Source organism: Triturus cristatus, chromosome 6 (genome assembly GCF_964204655.1).
Source record: "Triturus cristatus chromosome 6, aTriCri1.1, whole genome shotgun sequence".
In the NCBI taxonomy this organism is placed as follows: domain Eukaryota; kingdom Metazoa; phylum Chordata; class Amphibia; order Caudata; family Salamandridae; genus Triturus; species Triturus cristatus.
The window spans coordinates 1,682,506,278-1,682,526,019 of NC_140589.1; the positions used below are offsets into that span (position 1 = coordinate 1,682,506,278).

Sequence of the window (19,742 nt, forward strand, 5' to 3'; positions counted from 1 at the left end):
AGTTGGCCATTTATTTGAGTATGTTTTGACAGATGGGATGTGTATGTTTTGGTTATACATAATCTAATTTTGTGGGCTAGAATACTGCCTATCTTGTACCCTTTTTAGGTCGAGCCTTAGCGCAGCGCTCATGCACTGCTCTAAGGATACAGCCTCTTGCAGCTGACCAGGACTTTTCACACGCTTACCCACACGGGCGACATCGGTTTCCAATTATTGTGCCCAGACGCGTGCGCGATAATTGAAAACAGATGGGCTGCTCCCTCACACAAGCGCACGCGCTCTCGCGCACCACTCGCAGGCTTGTTTTTGTAATAAAGGTGAGACACAGCGTGCCCTAGATACGGGAGAACAGTGTGATCGTCATCAAACCCAGTCAGCGCGCGCCTCAGATTTTCTCAGGCGACGCCGCAGATGAATCATCACGGTTGCTGCAGAGGCCACACAGGTTGCTACCTTCCCGGTTTCACCAGGGGTAATGGCTGAGGTTTCACGGATGTGCAGAGCCATATCATCCTGCCCTAAAACGTGACATCCACCATAATTTCAGCCAATCACAGAGCAGATCTACCGCACAGACAGCCTTTCATCCTGTACCGTATGTGTTTTAAAGAAATGTTTGAGTCTGAAAATGGCAGGGAAGCCGGGTTCACACTGTTTTTCTCAGGAGTGTCACCGCAATTATATTTTCCGTAAGTGGACGGTCAAACAGCATACTACAGACACGATTTTTGTTTTTCATGTTTTTTTTAGAAATTGTTCACATAAACACACAAAAAAGCCACAAATGTGGTTTCGGGGCATTTGGTGTACATATTTGTATACTCTATTAGTTAAATGGGCATCACAGCGACTAAAAGAAATAACATTTAAAATAAGAGACGAAAACACAGATTGTGTTTTTTTTTTTATTTTCCGCCTTAATTCGTTTAGCTGTGAAGTTGTTGCTTTGTTTTCAGCCTCAGCACCCCCACCGTCCTCGCCCCGTGTGTGACAGTCCAAAATTCAGTGATTTCTTTTTTAAGGAGTGCTGAAATAACCCTGGTTCTCTGATATGTTTAGGCATTCCTGTCCCATTCTTGGTCCCATGCTAGGTTAAAGTTCCCTCCCACCACAACCTCGTCCTGGACATGCAGTAGTTGCTATCGAAGTATAGTGCCAATGTAAGTATCCCGGGAAGTGTTTGAAGTGTATATGTTGAGGAATGTGAGATTCGTGTTCCCCTGTGAAATTCGTACTCTAAGGTATCTGCCTTCAGCCTCTCTGTGTACACTTAGGGGGTTCTGTGCAATGTCAGCCTTGCATAGGATTGCTACTCCAGAAATTCTGTCTGAGGGTGAGGACCGGTATTAGTTGGGATATTCAGGGTGGTGCATGCGGTGGTGATCACTATGAAGGAGATAGATCTCTTCCAAGAAGATCACTTTACGAGAGTTCAGCTCTCGAGCATTCAGGGAGATGATTTTAAATGTGCGTGGGAGGGAGGTCGTCATGGGGGTATAGGTCTCAACTCCATCTCAACACCCTTTGTCCTTTGGTGAATATTACAAGGGTAAAGTGCTCTGTCACATTATGAGAGTCTCTGCTATCTCCTGAGTGTACAATTATAGAGAAAAGAAATAAGCAGAAAAAGGATAGTGAGAAGAAACGTTTAACTGGTCAACAGGGCCTGTCCTAAGAGAACCATCCATCGGTGAGGTGAGTTAACACTGCAGTCCCACTAGAGGAATGATCCTCTGAACAGATGAACTAAGAAAGTATGGTAGTGGTGGGCCCGTTGGAGACACATCCAATGCAGAGTAGGTCCTATGGATTGTATATTAGAGTGTTAGGTCAGACCTCTCTCCACAGTCCCTTTGTTATCCACACATGGAGTGAGTTTGGATTGGGACGGCGTGTGTTTTTGTAACTTTAAGTGGTTGGTGAGGTTATTGAGTTCTGCAGCTGTTCTTGTTTCATGCTTTGGTGGTGGAAAATGACACTGGCCCTTTCTTCGGTGGGGATACTGTCTCTTCCACCACAGGGGCCATGTGATCTGTGTATTGTTTGCCATTTCGGTGTAGTTCATTGTGTTCCAAGGTGCGCTGCTAGGCTGTTCCCCTCGTGTCGGAGTCCAAGGGTAGGCCCTGCATTGCACTGGTCCCTAATAGAGGTGTCGCATATCTCTACTTTCCTTCACCAATGGAAAACGAGGCTGAAAGGGTGACCCCACTGATGTTTGAATTTGCGTTTTTTCAGGCAGTTTGTTACTGGTCGAAAATCTCTTCACTTCTAGAGGGTAACGAGGAAGAGATCCCGATGTAGCTGGACAGTGACACCTTGGAAGATGAGTTCCACTTTACCTCTCGCTATGCACGTTTTCCTTATCTTTAAAATAATAGACTCGAGTGAGGATGTCTGGCACATTATTCTGACGATTAGTGTTGGAGAGGACTCAATGTGCCCGACATGGGGGGATGGCCAGATCACCTCTTATTGCCTAGAGGGTGTGTCTGGTGACTCCCAGGATATAATCTCCCTCTGCACTTATAGAGCTACCTTGGATACGAATGTTGTTACGTCTTGCTACGATTCGGTATGTCCTCCTGTTTTGTTTTCTGTTCTACATGGTGCTCCTCCAGGGCTTGAAATCTGTGCCAGAGCATCTCCTGGTCTTCTGTGCATGTGTCCACCGTGTGTCCGAGGCAATCAACTCAGCTTCCTAGGTAAGTAACATCTCTAATCTAATTCTTGCAGGCATGCTTTAAAGTCTGTTCTGGGGGAGCCAATCTCTGTGCGTATTCCAGTTAGGAAGCGATCCATGTACTCCTGTTAGGGAAGTCACTGCAGATCTGCTATCCCTCGGCACAGACTAAGCAATCTATGTACTCCTGTGTGAGAGGAGTCATTGAAGATCTGCTATCCCTCAACAAGGCTCTTACGGCTTTTGTGTTCCCTCCCTCTATGGAGATCGCCTACACATGTTGGGGATCAAGCACCTCTTTTGGTCCTGCCCCTGACCAGATTGTGGAGGTGTCCGAGGCTGCTTCAATAGTCAGGTGGGATATACTTTGCGGTGTGCATCGTCAAGTGCTAGAACTTAGTGGACTTTGAATTGTGCAGATGGCTGTAGAAGGGGGTTGCGGAAGTAGAGTCCAAGAAAAAGATATTCATTCGCAGTTTAGCATTTCTGTTCTCTCTTGTTGCGAGTTACCTAAGGTTGCAGGATATTCAGGACCATTGGGTCCTCCAAGCAGGTGATTTCTAGGATTGGGATTGCTCAAATCTATGGCCTTCATTGCAGGGTATGTTTTGAAGGTTATTTGGAGCATCTCCGAGATGGGCAGGGTTGCACTACTGAGGTAGGCTTTATGCTGCCGCTGTTCAGCCTGGGGTAGAGAGTATGCCCTCCCCCTTCCTTCACTGCCAGGAAGAAGTGGCTCAGGGCAGTCTCTCTCATTGAGGGGGCACAACCAGGCCAAGCCTGTCACATAAATCTGTCTCCCTTGCACGCTACATTAATCCCAAACTAACAATACTTAGAGGTCAATGCAAGATGATGAGCCCCAATGTCAGTAGATAAGTTACTAAATACGACAGAAAGGCAAAAACAAGCCTTCTCAGTCTACACCCCCATCATCTGCAACAGCATCCTCACCAACATCAGAAGACCACCAACCATCCTACAATTCAGGAAGAAAATGAAAACTCACCCCTGCAAGTAACACTATCTTAGATAGACTGCCTTCTCACACCTTCGACTTGCTCTACTCCCCCCCCCCACCCCCGTCTCCTTTCCCCATGGATCACCCACTAGGACTTGCCTTCTGTACAGCACTCCATTGCTAGCCATCTAGGTTCAACTTTATGTCATAAAAGAAACACCCATACACTTATTTTACTGTAACATAAAACATGTGCAGTCGTTCAACTGGAAACCACTATATAAGTGATAAAAGAATAAAGTGCGCCTGAATTGGGTGAAAGAAACACAGAAAACACGGGACGAAGGGGTGACAGCAGTAAATGGGCAAAGGAAAGTGACTGTCAGTCGCAAGCAGGACACAGAGTGATCAGGGAGACACAAGAATAACAAAAACAGTATGCTATGGAATTGAATGTTGACCACTATTCCCTACTCCTGGCAGCAGGTAAGAAATGTGGAAAGAGGTTGAACCCAATCGAGACACCAAGCATGGCGGCCTAGTAGATGTTTCCCTGATGCACTGGTAGTACGAGGGCACCCAGGAAGCGTCAACCAGCAGCAAGAAATGAAAAAACTGCATTTTGTAACTTCTTTGGTTTTTCAGTGACATGAAGAAGTGTCCTCTTTCAATCTGTACAAAAAGGCAACGATAAGGTTATAGTCTTCAAGTAGGTTGATAAACCTACAGTCCAAAGAGGAGGGAGTGTGTCGCCCATCTTGAAGATGGCTGTGCTCTACTGAGCTGCTTCTCTCGGTCTCCTAACCAAAACTGAAGCCTGGGAGGTGGCGTAACCTACACCAAGAATGAGGAGCCCTGTATTCTGAGAAAGAATTTCTTTTGCAGTCATGACCTGATTCACTGCTTCACTGCTTAAAATGTACGGGGCAGGCACATGCTTTCCAACCATATGCCTGAGATGCTGAGAATTGTGGCAGAGAAGCTGTGGTGCGGCATCCAACATACCAGGGTTACTAAGGCAACGTGAGCGGGGGAGATGAATAAAGTCGGGGGGAGGCCAAGCAAACCTTCTAAAGGGATCACAGCATAACTGGAACTAATGAGGAGGAAACTAGCAACTGAGGCGGCAGCAGCAGTGGAGATCTTTAGCAGTAAAGGGAGTCAGCAGTACAACAATGACAACTGGAGCCTGGCCCGGGTCAGGACAGGCCTGAGGCATGAAGTTGCAGTCGAGGTATAAGGCAATGGTCAATCCCAAGGTTTCCTAATTAATTTTACGGCAGAGCTGGTCAGCTTGTGGTGGTGAAGTACTGTGCAGACACCACAGGGACCAATGTCACAGGAGACAATTCCTTTTTTGAAGCTTTGTTACACTTCTCCCCCAGACACCCGACTGGACCCACATCACACGATTCTGCAAAGGAGCAAGAGTTGAGTAGGAGGCTTGTCCAGCTGCCTTGGCAGGGTAGCATGCCTGTTTCAAGAGCCAGCTATTTGATTTTTAAAACTAAACAAACATAGAGCCCACCTCTGTGATGAGCTTTACCTCCACTTGTAAATGCTGCTTGATTTGTGCTGATGCAACAGCTACAAAACTTCTCATAATCTCCTGGGCAAAAAAATATAACACTATTCCAATGGAGACTGCTGGAGGAAGTTCATAAACATTTAACTGGTCACATAGATCCAGGAAGTGACTTTCCAAAAGGGCCCCTACCTGGGCAGAGCCACAACCCAGAGTTCCAGGCATCTATACACTGGTGTGGTTATGGCTAGTTGAAGACACAAAGGTCACTGAAGAATGTTTGACAAGTACTACAAGGATGAAAGGCGCAGCTCCTAAAGAAAGCAGGAAAGTGCACCTCGCCAGAATGCATACAAAACAAGGCGGGACAATGGATTATTAGCAAGGGTGAGAGCTGTGGATGGACTCTCACAAAGAGAAGTGTTTTTGGCCCTACATATCAACACACTTTTACATAAGTAATGAATGGGTGAACTTATGTAATATATTATTGATTTGCAGCAAGAATATGTATTTTATAGATCCATACACTGGGCATATAATAATAATAAGTATATACATGGCTGGGGGGCTTGTCCTACTTATGCATCCTGGCTAATGTGGACATCTACTAAAAGGATGGATTCAGCCTTAAATGATTAAAAACATCATTACCAAATTATTCCCACTGTTTACAAAGCAATGTATTACTATTTCTGGTTGCTAAATGTGCCCTTAGAAATTGAGAATTATTTTTCTCAGCAACTCAAATGAACTACTCTTTTTAGTAAGGAAATACATCATTTCAACCAAGTAGTAACTCATTATTTCAGATTCTAGTAAGGAACTGGGAACTGGGAACTTTTTCTACTTTTTACTCATTGCTCAATTGCTAGTTTGAAGGATACACGTTATCCTTTCCTTTTATTAATAGTATGAAACCTGACATTTTGTAATTAATTAAAAGTGATCTCCCCTTTTTAGGGATGATAATAAATGTGCCATTTCTTAAGACAAGGATTATCACTTGAGAACCAAGATTGTATTATAATTTGTATGCTGCTTTCTGATAAACAATCACCCCCCCCTTTTTAGGTCGAGCATTAAAGACCTCTGGTATATACTTTAGTATATACTTTTATGTGTATGTACTTTGTGGGCTTTGGAGATAAGCCCTATGATTTGTCTGCTTCCGTTTAGGGATTTTTTTTTCTGTTCAACTGCCTCTATTTAACTGTCGTGATGGAAACGACCAGTAGAGGTCAGTAAAATACCAGAATTGCTTTCTGCTGAGGGACTATCTTTTTTTAATCTTTCTGGTAACTGCCTCTATTTAGCTTTCGGGATAGTAAACGACAAGCAGAGGTCAGTAAAATACCAGAATCACTTTAGCATTTTCTAGATTCCAGTCCATAGTCTTCCACGAGCACCGGTAGACAATAATATTTTTTTCAAATCTTGCATTTTCAGTGATATGACCACCGAAGGCCCTGATTTTATTTTAAAAACAGAGCTTTGGACCATACCATTTCCCACAGAAAGGCAATATTTCTCTCCATGTGTTCCCATACCTGGCGTGTCACGCAGTGTGGTGCTTACTTTCCCTCCGTGTTTAAGAACAGTAGATGTTTCAGCACCCAGGCTAACGTGCTGCATAGCTAAATACATGTAAGGTCGCAAAGGCGAGACTGATTTCATTGCAAATGCTTGTTTTTAGAAGAGCATAGCCTGTTGCAACTTGATATTTCAGCATGTTCATATGGTTTCTAAAGTATTGATGTGTGTTTTACATTATATTGTAAGAATATGCATGATCCATCTTTGTTATAATTTGCCTGCAGTCACATTTTTAAATAGTGTTTGTACTTTGTCTCAACATGAATGCTTTTTAATAAATAAACTATTTGATTGAATAAAAGATGCTTAGGTTGAGTTCCATCCTGTGGTTAGGGTGGCTTTGTAAGTAAATAGAGAAATATAAAATACATTACATAAATATACTACATGGGTATTGAATGTTTTCCAGTGGTTTCAAATTCGTATTTCCCAGAAAAAGGGTCTAACTGTGAAATATTTCCCACAGTTTACTAGGCTGAAAACATGTGTAAGATATTTATCTTCTCTAAACAAAAAAAGGTTAAATAGGGGCTAACACTGCTCTTCATCTTTCTTTTAGTGCTGGTTAAACAAACATACTTTCAGGATGCTTCCACTGCTCTTAAATCATTAATCAGCACACCTGACAAGATCACCCTTGAAATCTGATCCTTAATGCAAGAATCTACCATTACAACCTCCCTAGTGTGTGAAAATAAAAACTGTAAACACAGAACCCTGTCAGTACTTTTTTCTTTCTTCATATATTTCCTGTTAAACCTACTCTATAGTGTCTATGTACTACAAAAGAAATAACACATTAATGTAATTTATTTCTAAAATATATGTTTCTGTGTATTTACAGTGAGCTTCTCATTTAAAATTCGATGTATAATAATACAAATGGTTGCATAAACCCATTTTAAATATTAGTACATTATACCACCAAAAACACACATTTCTCTAAACATTGGTGGACAGATCTGAAGTCTAAGGCAAACAAGGAATAGTGGAAGGATTATGCTCAAACGCTCTACTTTCCGAAGAGTGCTGTAACAAGGAATACATATATAAAATAATACATAGCGAGTAGCATGTATAATCAAGTAAAATGTAATACTATGCGGTAGCCCAAACTGCTATTTTGAGGATACAAGTTATCCTTTCTTTTTATTAATAGTTTGAAACCTACTATTTTGCTCTTATTTAATGTGAACAGGCCTTTTTAGAGATGATAATAAATGTGACATTTCTTAAAACAAGGATTATCACTCAACAACAATGTTCATATCGTTTTTAAAGGGTTAGTGTGTGTTTTACACTATATTGTAATAAAATTTATGATCTCTTTTTTAAATTTAACCAGCTGTATATTTTTAAGTGTTTTTACTTTGTCTCAAGTTTAATGATTTGAAATAAATAATCTATTTGATTGAATCAAAATATTCTTAGTTTGAATTATATTGAAACATCTGTACAAAGAAACCTATAGTTAGGGTGGCTTTGTAAGCAAACAGAGAAATATTTAATATATTACCTAAATATATGACATAGTTAAGACTTTTTATTATATGTTTGCCAGTGGTTTAAAAGTTCGTATTTCACAGAAAAGAGGTCTAACTGTGAATTGTATCTCACAATTCAATAAGCGGAAAATATTTATCTTACCCAAACAAAAAAAAGTGAAATAGGGCTTAACGCTGCATTTTGTCTTTCTTTTAGTGGTTGTAAAAAAATACATACTTTCATGGTGTTTTCACTGCTCTTGGATTATTAATCAAGACACCTGACAAGCTCACCCTTGCAGGCCGATCCTTGATGCACAATGGGGCGAAACACGTGTTGGGTGGCTAGCTAAACCTCACTAATATTTATCTAAATAAACGTAAGTATTTAAGATGAAACTTATGAATATAATTGTATCATTAATTGACGGAGATTATTTTCATGCGGCACCAAAATATGTGATTTTTAAATACACTCTCTGCCCGATTTCTCGCCAACTGACAATTAAAAACTACCCAGCCTATGGTCTCGTGGTTTGTAAATGCCAAGTGAAACCCTTGATGACAGTATGGGCCCATTTTGCACAATTAGCCATTGTGTAGTCTATATAATTATAAGACACTTTGGTCTGAAAATGCTTCACTTTCTCTTTGGTGTAAAACAGCAATACATTTCTAAACATCTCAATGAAGCAAAATGTATTGGCATAGCAGTAGTCGAGTGCCACTGACACAAGTATTGAAGAGTTTTCCAATACTGATTCTAACTTTTCAATGATTTGTGACTGAGACTTTTTATTGAAAGAGTTGACAAACGAACACTTTGGCTAAACGTCTGAGCATAACTGACTTGCGGACATTTCACCGCGGGGCAAACACTGACAAACTCTCAATGCTGGTGTTTCCCTGTGGTTATTGCCATTTTATTTTAACTCGGAGTGCCCCCTCCTTGGTGCCCGCGCTCCCCTCCCCAACCTGCCTATTGGTATTTTGCCACCATCAACTTCAGCGCAGTGCAGGCGGAGAAATGTCCGTCAGCAAAAGAAAAAGCACCACGTCAGCATACCAGTATGGGCTATCGCAGTATATCGTACGCTCACTGTTCGATACAAGTTAAATTGTCATCTTTTGCTAACATCATTCTAAGTAATCAATGGAAGCCATCTTGCTTACCTGTTAAGGAAATCATGGAAAGAGGAAAAGAGCAGGTAGTCAATAGCACTGAAGTCCTGTTCGGTTTCATTCAAATGGAACTGCAAGAACACCAGTTCTCTTTTCCTAACGTCACGGGGACCTTCAACAATTAGGGCATGCTTCTATAAGGAGAGAACAAAGCATAAGAAGGGCATAAAACATATATGAGCGAGAAAATTAAACAACTCTTTTCTTCTTCCCAAAATAATGAATTCTTGCTGGGAAAACAGTGCTTGTTGGATTTCCTAAATTCAGCACTAACAAAGCAGACACCAATACACTACCCATTCATCTTTGCCAAGAAGATGTGTGTCGGTTGGTCAACACAAGCATACAATATTTGTGAGAAGCTGTAAAGGATTTGAGGCAAAGCTGACACACTACTCGTAGTGTTGATAGCCTGATAGGGAACTCGCTGAAATATCTTAATACCATAGTTCACACCATAACCATGATCAAGTACTTCTACAACTTTTACAACCAACTATACCATTAGACTGCTTAGCCAAGCAGACAGAATGGCAGAATATCTGGAAAAGGCAGGAAAATCTACCATGTATGCCCAACAACAACTTGACACCCATTTAAGAGCTAGAAATCTTCAAAGCAAAGCTGTTAAATTCATTTGACGTGGGAACAGAGGCTGCATTACCCTGGTTGCCTTTTGTCATGGAGACAGTCATGAGCCAGAGATAAGCTCAACATTACTTCCACCCTAAAAACCTGGTGCATTATCAGGTGGCATGAGACACATTTGGCAGAGCAAGGAGTCTTCACCTGAAAACACTGAGCTTTAAAAAACTAAAAACACTCTCCCTTACTACAAGTTGAGGTGCAGGTCTTGCAGACTTTCTACAATCATAAGCCCTAAACATTCATGTTCATGTCAATATTGACTATGCTAAAACAGTATGGGGCTTAATGTACTAATAACTGGTCACAAAGTGTGACCTGTAAAGAATTTTATAAACCAACCTATGAAAAATTCCAAATCTGAAGGGGTCACAACTGGATCTACCTTGTGAATATGAATGGGGTAGGGTGCAAATTGCAAATGACTCCAATTGACGTCTGTCATAGGAATGGTGTCCGGCTATGGTCAGCATACTTCCATATCTGTGATCAACTTTTAATAAAGGAAACTTTTTAAAATGGAGCCCGTTTTGCTTAATGGAAATGATGCTGCATTTACAAAAAAATTCCCTTTGTTTTCCACGTTTGTTGGAGAGTCGGTAGTAGTTCCCTGGATCGCTGCCTACTCGCCAACAAACCTCTTGTTTATATTCACAAAGTGGAAGGGGGTCCCAAGGGCAACTGTTTCCTTTTGCAAATGCCTTATTATCACATCCCGGGAATTGGTAATTTTTCAATGTTTGGCCACCGGATTTCAGTTATAAAACATTGATAATGTCATACTGTATCGGTATTTGGTAGGGACGCCTACAATAAACCTCTTCCAAATAGCGATTTGGTATGGAGTCGCAATTCCATTTTAGTTGTAGGTAAAAGATTACCCACTCATAAAATGGGAGAGGAACATTAGAAAAAGAACATTTTTTGTTGTTGTAACTCTGAGTTGGAGCATTTGTGGTGGTAAAAATGCATTGTACCTCTCGCCCTGTATCACCTAAATTAAAAGCAATATCTTTGGCTGCCTGCTTCACCCAGTAAGGACGGTTCGTTCTATGTGATGACATTATGGTAGGCAGAGAAAATGTGCTTGACATTTTCAAAAAAACGTAAAAAATTGGGTCCACCTCATAACTCTTTTGAATGGCGTCTTGTAGGTTCTCAGATATGTGCTAATGTTTCCTCCCTCACTTTGCAAAATGTTACAACCTGCGCCATACCATACATAGGATTGAACATAGCAAATGCAGCATCCCCAAAGACTAGATTTCCCTATGTCAGGAAACCATGAAGACCATCTTCACAAGCATTAGAGAAATCACAATTTGGCTGGTATCCGGAGTTACTAGTCGAAATGAGATTACTCGTTGTATGAGAACAACACACCTCATTTTGTTCCCAAGCACATTTCACCAGGAGAAACCGGTTGGAATCTGTCCAAGGTAATGGCGTGGAATTGAGGGAAATCATACAGGATTCTGTACAGAAACAATATTCCTGTAGTTATTTCCAATCCCAGAGGGGCAAAATTGTCACGGTATAGGTTTACTATATCTGGTGTAATAAGGATGTAAGTGTTTACTGTCATTACTATTTAAGTTTTACTACAATAGATTCTCGGCACAACAATGAGGAATAATACAAGCACATGAATACTAGTAAGATCCAAGTCTGCAGAACATACTGCAGCTGATTGCAGTTGCTGGTTCATAATGTAAACATTAAGAGTGTCATGCCACATTCCCTCTGGAAATAGAGGCCCAGGAGTGGAACAAAAGACACAAATCCAGAGTGTAATATGCATCTTCTGCAAGATGGGTGCCATTGCTGCTGCCAGATATGTATTAATATGAAATGAGATGTAAAGCTCAAAGAAAGCTACATTTGGAGGTGGCAGTGCTTTCTTTTAGAAGACGACAAGAGGGCAGGCAAGCAACAGTTACCTCTGATGAAAGAGCTCATTAGCACTTCCATAAAAATCATTGCACATGGTCTGCAATGCCAACAGCACGAGTATGCTCCTCCTCTTTGGTCTAGGATGTACAAGACAAAGAAAGGAATATGCTACTTACCAGTATGCATCTGTTCTTGGCATGTAGAGCTGCAGATCTACACACTTTTGCATAGATCGCCATCTGGTGTTGGGCCCGGATGTTTGCAGTTTGTTTTTCCTTTTGGAAAGTCTTTGGAAGTCACGAGGTCGGTGACTCCTCTCTTGGTTCGTATTGCGCATGGGCTTTGGCTCCATCCTCAGATTCTTTTTCGCCAACAGGGAAAGATGGAGCGTAGTAAAAATAGTGAAGAAACCCATGTGTGTTGTATCTAAATAAGATAGACTGGAACAGATACAGGTAGCCGGGGAGGCGGGTGGGCATGTGTAGATCTGCAGCTCTACATGCCAAGAACAGATGCATACTGGTAAGTAGCATATTCCGTTCGAGGCATATGAGCTGCAGATTACACACTTTTGCATAGACTATATAGCAGTTCCCAACCTTAGCGGCGACCACCGGTATCTGTTGCAGTGGTTTGAAAAAGTGTTTTTAGTACAGCCTGGCCCACACTAGCTTGTTGCTTGGTTTGCACATCTACACAGTAATGTTTAGTGAAAGTGTGCGGTGTTGACCATGTAGCTGCTTTGCAGATATCATCTAATGGAATGTTCCCTAGAAAAGCCATAGAAGCCCCTATCTTTCGTGTAGAGTGGGCTTTAGGGGGAACAGATAGCGTGCGTTTTGCCTTGTGGTAGCAAATCTGTATGCATTTTACAATCCACCTAGCTATCCCTGATTTAGAGATGGGGTTGCCTTTATGTGGTGGAGAGAAAGAGACAAACAGTTGTTTTGTCTTTCTGAAAGGTTGTGTTCTCTGGATATAGTAAAGTAAGGCCCTTTTAACATCCAGTGTGTGTAGAGCTCTTTCTGCAACAGTTTGAGGTTGCGAGAAAAAAACCGGTAATTCTACCGATTGGTTTAGATGAAAGGGGGAAATGACTTTGGGTAGGAATTTTGGGTTAGTACGTAGGACAACCTTGTCCGGGTGCATTTGGAGAAAAGGTTCTTGTATAGTAAGTGCTTGTATCTCACTGACCCTTCTAAGGGAAGTGATGGCTACAAGGAAAGCTGATTTCCATGTGAGAAATTGCAGTTCACATTTATGCAAAGGTTCGAAAGGCGGTCCCATTAGCCTTGTGAGAACTATATTTAAGTTCCACACAGGTGAGGGTGGTACTCTGGGGGGAATTATTCATTTGAGGCCTTCCATGAAGGCTTTAATGGCAGGCACTCTGAAAAGTGATAGGTGCTGTCTGTTTTGTAGGTAAGCGGCAATTGCCGCGAGGTGTAGCCGAATGGATGTATATGCTAGGTTACACCTTTGTAGATGGAGTAAGTAGCATATGATGTGCTGTATAGATACGTCTAGAGGGTTGATTGTGTTATGACAATAAACAACAAATCTTTTCCACTTTGCAGCGTAGCAGTCTCTAGTGGTAGGGCGCCTAGCTTCTCTGATGACGTTCATACAGTCAGGGGGAAGGTTAAGGTATCTGAATTCTAGGATCTCAGGAGCCAGATCGCAAGGTTGAGCTGAGCTGGGTCCGGGTGTCTGATCTCTCCATGGTTCTGGGTTAGGAGGCATGGTGAGAGGTGTAGCTTTTGGTGTGGTACTACCGAGAGTTCCAGCAGCGCGGTGTACCACGGGTGTCTGGCCCATGTTGGAGCTACTAGGATTAGTGTGAGGGAATGCTGTTGTAGCTTTCGCACCACTAATGGAATTAGTGGGAGAGGTGGAAAAGCGTACGCAAATTTGTCTGACCAGTTCATCCATATCGCATTGCCCTTGGACAATGGGTGTGGGTATCTGGCGGCGAAGCTTGGGCATTTTTTGTTTTCGTGGGTGGCAAAGAGGTCTATGTGTGGATGCCCCCACATCTGAAAGAACGGGTGAAGAACCTGCGGGTGAAGTTCCCACTCGTGGATCTGCTGCGTCTGTCTGCTGAGCAGATCTGCCATGGTGTTTTGGACTCCTGGGACATGTTGGGCTAGGAGAAAGATTTTGTGTGGAATTGCCCATCTCCATATGCTCTGTGCTAGTTGAGAGAGCTGTGGAGAGTGTGTGCCGCCTTGTTTTTGAATGTAGTACATGGCCGTCAAGTTGTCTGTGCGAATAAGGACGGCCTTGCCTAAAACCTGTGTCTGAAAGGATTTTAGGGCAAGAAAGATTGCCAGTAACTCCAGATGGTTGATGTGGAGTAACTTTTGTTGGGGCGTCCATGTGCCCTGTAGTGTGAGGTTGTAAGCGGGTCGCACAGAGGACACGAACACGGGAGGATGGGGTGAGGTGTTTTATTGAAGGTTCACAATAAAGTTCGCGATGTGTTCTCCCTCGGTGGTAGGACGTCAGGGTCGGGGCGGTGTTCTTGGTCCTCCTGGGCTAGCGTCCCTCTTCTTCCTTCTCCCGGCTTCAGGTAAGGAGGGCTCTCGCCGTGCCAATGGAAATAAAGAAGGAGAGGTGGCTGTTAGGAACGAGTGTTCTGATTATCACGATATGTAAGGGAAGGGAGTGAGGGTAACACACTGGTGATAAGGTGCTCTTCAACGAACGGTTGTGAAGGGGGTGAGTGAAAGGAAGGACGTGCTGCTCTAGGTACGGCGGTAAGCGGCGGCGTTCAGTGGCACGCTCTCCTCTCCCGCCTCCCGACCCAACCCGTGAAGCGATCCCGTACCTGGGATAGCCACGCACCTCCTCCTGGGGCGTGGCTCGGCGGAGCGTGAATGCCGCGGTCTCCTGCCTCCGGCCTCCGTTCCTCCTCGCGTCCTCTGCTCCTCTTCGGTCCTTCGCTTCGCTCTGTCCCGTCTTCCTCCTCCGGTTCACCGTCGTGCTCTGTCTCCTTCCGTCCTCCGGTGTCGTCACACACCACTGTCTTCTCCTCCCGGGTTCTTATTGGCGACCGGCCGTCTACGGTGGAGTAGAGGGCGGGGCTATCCTGGAAGACGTCCCAATTAAAGGCACAGTGTTCCGTGCTAGTGCCGTCTGAAGTCTCGGCTGGCCACGGGTCGTCCTGAGGGACACAAAACAAGTCACTGGTCAGTTCTGGAGGGGACCACCATTCTCCTCCTTCCAGTACGGAGTCCGGGTGGTCCCCGTGACAGAGGTGTAACAGATGAGCTCCCCAGCCGGAGAGCGATGCGTCTGTTGTCAGGATTATTTGTGGAACCGGGTCCAGGAACGGTCGACCTCTGGAAAGGTTTGTGGTGTTCCACCACTGCAGAGAGCGATGGGTGCGACCGTCTACCAACACCAGATCTGTCAGTTGCCCCTGGGCCTGGTTCCATTGGCGCGCTAAGCACTCTTGGAGTGGACGCATCTGGAGTCTTGCATGAGGCACTATGAAATGCAAGAGGCCATCATCCTTATCAGTTGCATAAACACTCTTGCTGGGAGAGAGTGTTGAGGTATGAATTTTTGACGCAAAGCCTGAATGCTTGCAATCCTGGCAGGATTGGGGTAGGCTATGGCTTTTGAGGTGTCTATGGTGGCACCGAGGTATTGCTTTGTTTGGGATGGTATTAGCTGGGACTTTTGGTGGTTCACCGTGAAACCTAGCTGGTGAAGTAGTTGGATTGCAGTGGCGGTGTGATGTTCACATTGGTTGTAGGATGTGGCTTTTATTAGCCAGTCGTCCAAATATGGGAAGACGTGAATGTGCTGTCTTATGAGGTGTGCCGCCACTACCGCTAGGCACTTGGTGAATACCCTTGGTGCTGTTGTGACCCCGAATGGGAGCACCTTGAACTGGTAGTGTTACCCGTCCACTACAAATCTGAGGTACTTTCTGTGAGCCTGGTGTACCGGAATGTGAAAGTATGCGTCTTTCAAGTCCAGTGTGGTGAGAAAGTCGTTCTGGGAGAGGAGCGGAAGTACCTGCTGAAGTGTTACCATGTGAAAATGGTCCGAATGTATGTATGTGTTTAGAGGCCGGAGATCTTAGATAGGTCGTAGAGTCTCGTCTCTTTTTGGTATCATAAAATATAGGGAGTAGACCCCTAAATTTTGCTGATTGGCGGGGACTTGTTCTATCGCCTCTTGTTGTAGGAGGGAGATTACCTCCTGTTTTATTAACGTGGAATGTTCTTGTGACATTGGGCGTTGCCTGGGTGGAATGTTGGGGGGGTAGATGTCAATTCTAGGCAGTACCCTGAACGAATAATTTGGGTCACCCATCTGTCTGATGTGATGGACTCCCAGACTTGAAGGAAATTTTGTAGTCTGCCCTCGACCGGAGTGGGATGGTCTGGAGGGAGCAGGGGGAAGTCATTGGGTAGGCGGTGTGGCAGAGCGGGCGGCATTTGTTTTGCCTCTGCCTTTATTGTTATTGCCTCTATAGCCGCCTCTTTGATAACCCCTTGTGAAGGTGGATTGAGCAGGGGATTTGTAGGAAGTGGATGCGCTATCTGAGGAGTAGCCTCTGCCCATGCCCCGAAAGGAAGAGCGGTGAAAGGAGCGCCTAGGAGGGTGTGACTGCAGGGCTCCCATAGATTTCGCCATATCTGTGTCTTTCTTCATCTTCTCGAGGGCCTCATCTACCTTTGGACCGAATAGATGTTGATCAAATGGATGATTTAATATGGAGGCTTGTACCTCAGGTTTAAAGCCTGAAACTCTCAGCCAAGCATGGCGGCGGAGGAGGATGCTAGTGTTAATGGCCCTGGAGGCTGTGTCTGCTGCGTCTAAGGCACAGCGTATAGAGGTGTTAGTTATGGTCTTACCCTCTTGAATTAATTCATTGGCCCTATTTCTGTATTTTTCTGGGAGATGGTGCATGATGGTTTCTAGTTCATCATAATGCGCTCTGTCGTATCTGGCCAATAGCGCTTGAGTGTTGGCGATACGCCATATATTGGCTGCCTGTGACGTAGTGCGCTTTCCTGATGCGTCCAGTAGCTTTGACTCTTTGTCAGGTGGTGGTGCTTCGCCTGACGCCTGGGTTGATCTCTTCCGTGCAGTGGATACCACTAGGGAATCCAGTGGCGCTGGCCCTTTGATGTAGGCAGGATCTGTGGAGGCAGCTTTATACTTTCTCTATGCGTGGGTTTAGGACCCTAGCCCTGACTGGGTCTTTAAAAACCTCTGGCGCATGTTTTATTACCCCTTTGAGCATAGGTAGTATAGAATTAGACCTATGTGCGGTATCAAAGGTGTCGAGGAGGAAATCTTCCTCTACCGGGTCAGTGTGTAGCTCTACCCCGTGATAATGTGCCGCCCTCTGAAGTAGGTGGTGAAAACCTAATGAGTCTTCTGGTGGAGATGGCCTGGATGGATAAAGGTCATCTTGAGGGACATCTGGAATGTCTGGATTATTATAATCGTCCCATGGGTCTGGGGATCCTGTAGGGGTGGGGTCTTGTGGCACATCTGCTGGATCGTAGTATGGGTCCCCCTGATCATCATGGTCTGGAGACGGGGTCGGAGAGCGATGAGGCAGGGGTGGAGAAGGCGGAGGGGGCGGAGGTGGAGAGGGTAGTGGAGGTGGAGGAGGTGGGGAAGGCACTCTGAAAGGGGAGGTAGCACAGTCTTTCCTCTTTGGAGGTGGAGGCGGAGCTGGTTTGTCCAAATGTCTCTTTTTAGAAGAAAGTGCCAAATGTCCAGTTTTTGGATCCTTGGTAAGTTTCTTTTGCAAAGGATCCGGTGTAAACAGTTCTTGAGACAATGGTTGTTCGGTCGGAGCCGAAGGTTTCGGGGCCGATGGCTTTTTAGGCTTGTCCATGCCGTGCTTTTTTGGAACCTCCGATTTTTTGGTCGGCGTCGAGGCCGGCTTTGGCGCGGGAGTGTCGGTGCCGAGGGCTTTATGATGTTTGGTCGGTACCGAGAGGCTAGGTTTCGACACCGAGGGCTTTGGTGCGGAGCTCGGTGTCGAGGTAGAAACCGGTCTCTTTTTCGGTGCCGAAGTGTGTTTATCGGCACCGCTGGCAGGCTGGCTCGAGCCCGAGCCGCCGGAAGGCTTGTTAGGCTTCTTCACCGGGCCCGAATGTGGTGTGTTGGAAGCATTGTCTTTGGTCTTGCGTAGGCCCGGAGGCGAAGGCGTGACCGAAGCCTTTTTGGGTGTCAGCGCGGGTGTGGGAGGGGGTATTTTACTCACGACCCTCTGCGCCAGGGTGATGTCCTCCACATCCGAGTCATCGGCTTCGGAAGCACTGACGAGGTCCTCTTCGGTGTGCTGCTGTCCCGGAGCATCGACGTCGTCCCCGAAGATGTCGACTGGAACGGAGGTCGAGGAGTGCGCCATGTTTCGTCTGGCCCTTCGATCTCGAATAGTCTTTTTGGATCTGAAAGACTTGCAGGCGGGACAGTCTCGAGCCTCGTGTTCAGGGGAGAGGCAGAGGTTGCACACCTCATGAAGATCGGTGTGGGAGAATTTGGACCCACATCGAGGGCACTTCTTGAATGGAGTTCTTTCCATCAGCCAGGACCGGAGCTTGGATAGGCCCGAAGGCCGCCGTCGACGACTGGAATCGAAAGTGTGTCGAAGAGAAGGTGATTGAGGAGATCAGGATCTGAACAATACCGCGAAGAGCGAGGATTCCGCTTCGATCGTCGAACTGGAAATGTTCGGAACCGGAGCGCGAAATATTACATCCGAGCCCGATGGCGGAAAAAAACTATCTGAGGATGGAGCCGAAGCCCATGCGCAATACGAACCAAGGGAGGAGTCACCGACCTCGTGACTTCCAAAGACTTTCCAAAAGGAAAAACAAACTGCAAACATCCGGGCCCAACACCAGATGGCGATCTATGCAAAAGTGTGTAATCTGCAGCTCATATGCCTCGAACATGATCTTACTAAACAGACTATCATCAAACCACAGGGACAGGTATAGCAAAATCCCAAAGCAATATGTTGGCATTCTTCGGCTCCAATCAAGGCCTTTCCAGTCTTGACATGTATTTATAAAATAAAAATAAATTGTAAGACAGGCATCCAAATCTAAGCTGGTTTTTTCACCTTCGTCATCACACACAAAACCCAGGTTTAAATGCAAGCCCAAAATCACTTTCACCTCAAATGAAGAGGCGTCTGCAACTTTGCATCAGGTCAATCTCTTGCCATCCACCATGCCTTCCTGACAGGGAACTCCAAGAGACTTTGAGATTGCTAGAGAAGATTTAAAGAAATCACAACCTGTGTACCATTGAGGTGGTACCACCTTCGCCATAGTTTTTATCGTACAGTGTTATGGAGAACTGTGTACCTGACGTCCAAACTAGAGCTGCAGTCTCAAAATTGGTTTCTCACTCAGGACTGGCCAAAGTTGGTGACACTCACTCTGGTCTTGGCAGATCGACACAAACTTATGCCACTCAGCTACAATCATCATATATTTCTCTTAGAATCTCCTGCTAATGTTTCCTCTTCATTTTGTGCCTTAAAATATTTGATACTCCATGGCACATAATCGGATCTCTGCCATTTGACCATGGTGTAATAGTCACATTGCTATAACATGATTCCATGTTGTCTGTGGCACTGTAGGACAGTTTTGGCTTCGTAGGAGTCAGGACCTTTTATGCTAGGGTTTTTCATTCTTTACTGCTGGCTAAAAGGCAATGGCTGGCTTTTTAGCCAGTAACGCATGCAGCACCTTGGCAGTGGGGTAACCCTGTAGTGCA

General features: G+C 44.7%; 1 protein-coding gene across 1 annotated transcript in view; it reads right to left on the reverse strand.

The window, feature by feature from the left end:
- PACC1 (proton activated chloride channel 1) overlaps positions 1-19,742 on the reverse strand; it is a 119,894-nt gene that overhangs the window by 29,310 nt on the left and 70,842 nt on the right. The window contains exon 5 of the mRNA XM_085612863.1: positions 9,423-9,565. Within this exon, the coding sequence (XP_085468989.1) occupies positions 9,423-9,565 (143 nt within the window). The remainder of the gene's footprint in view (positions 1-9,422; positions 9,566-19,742) is intronic.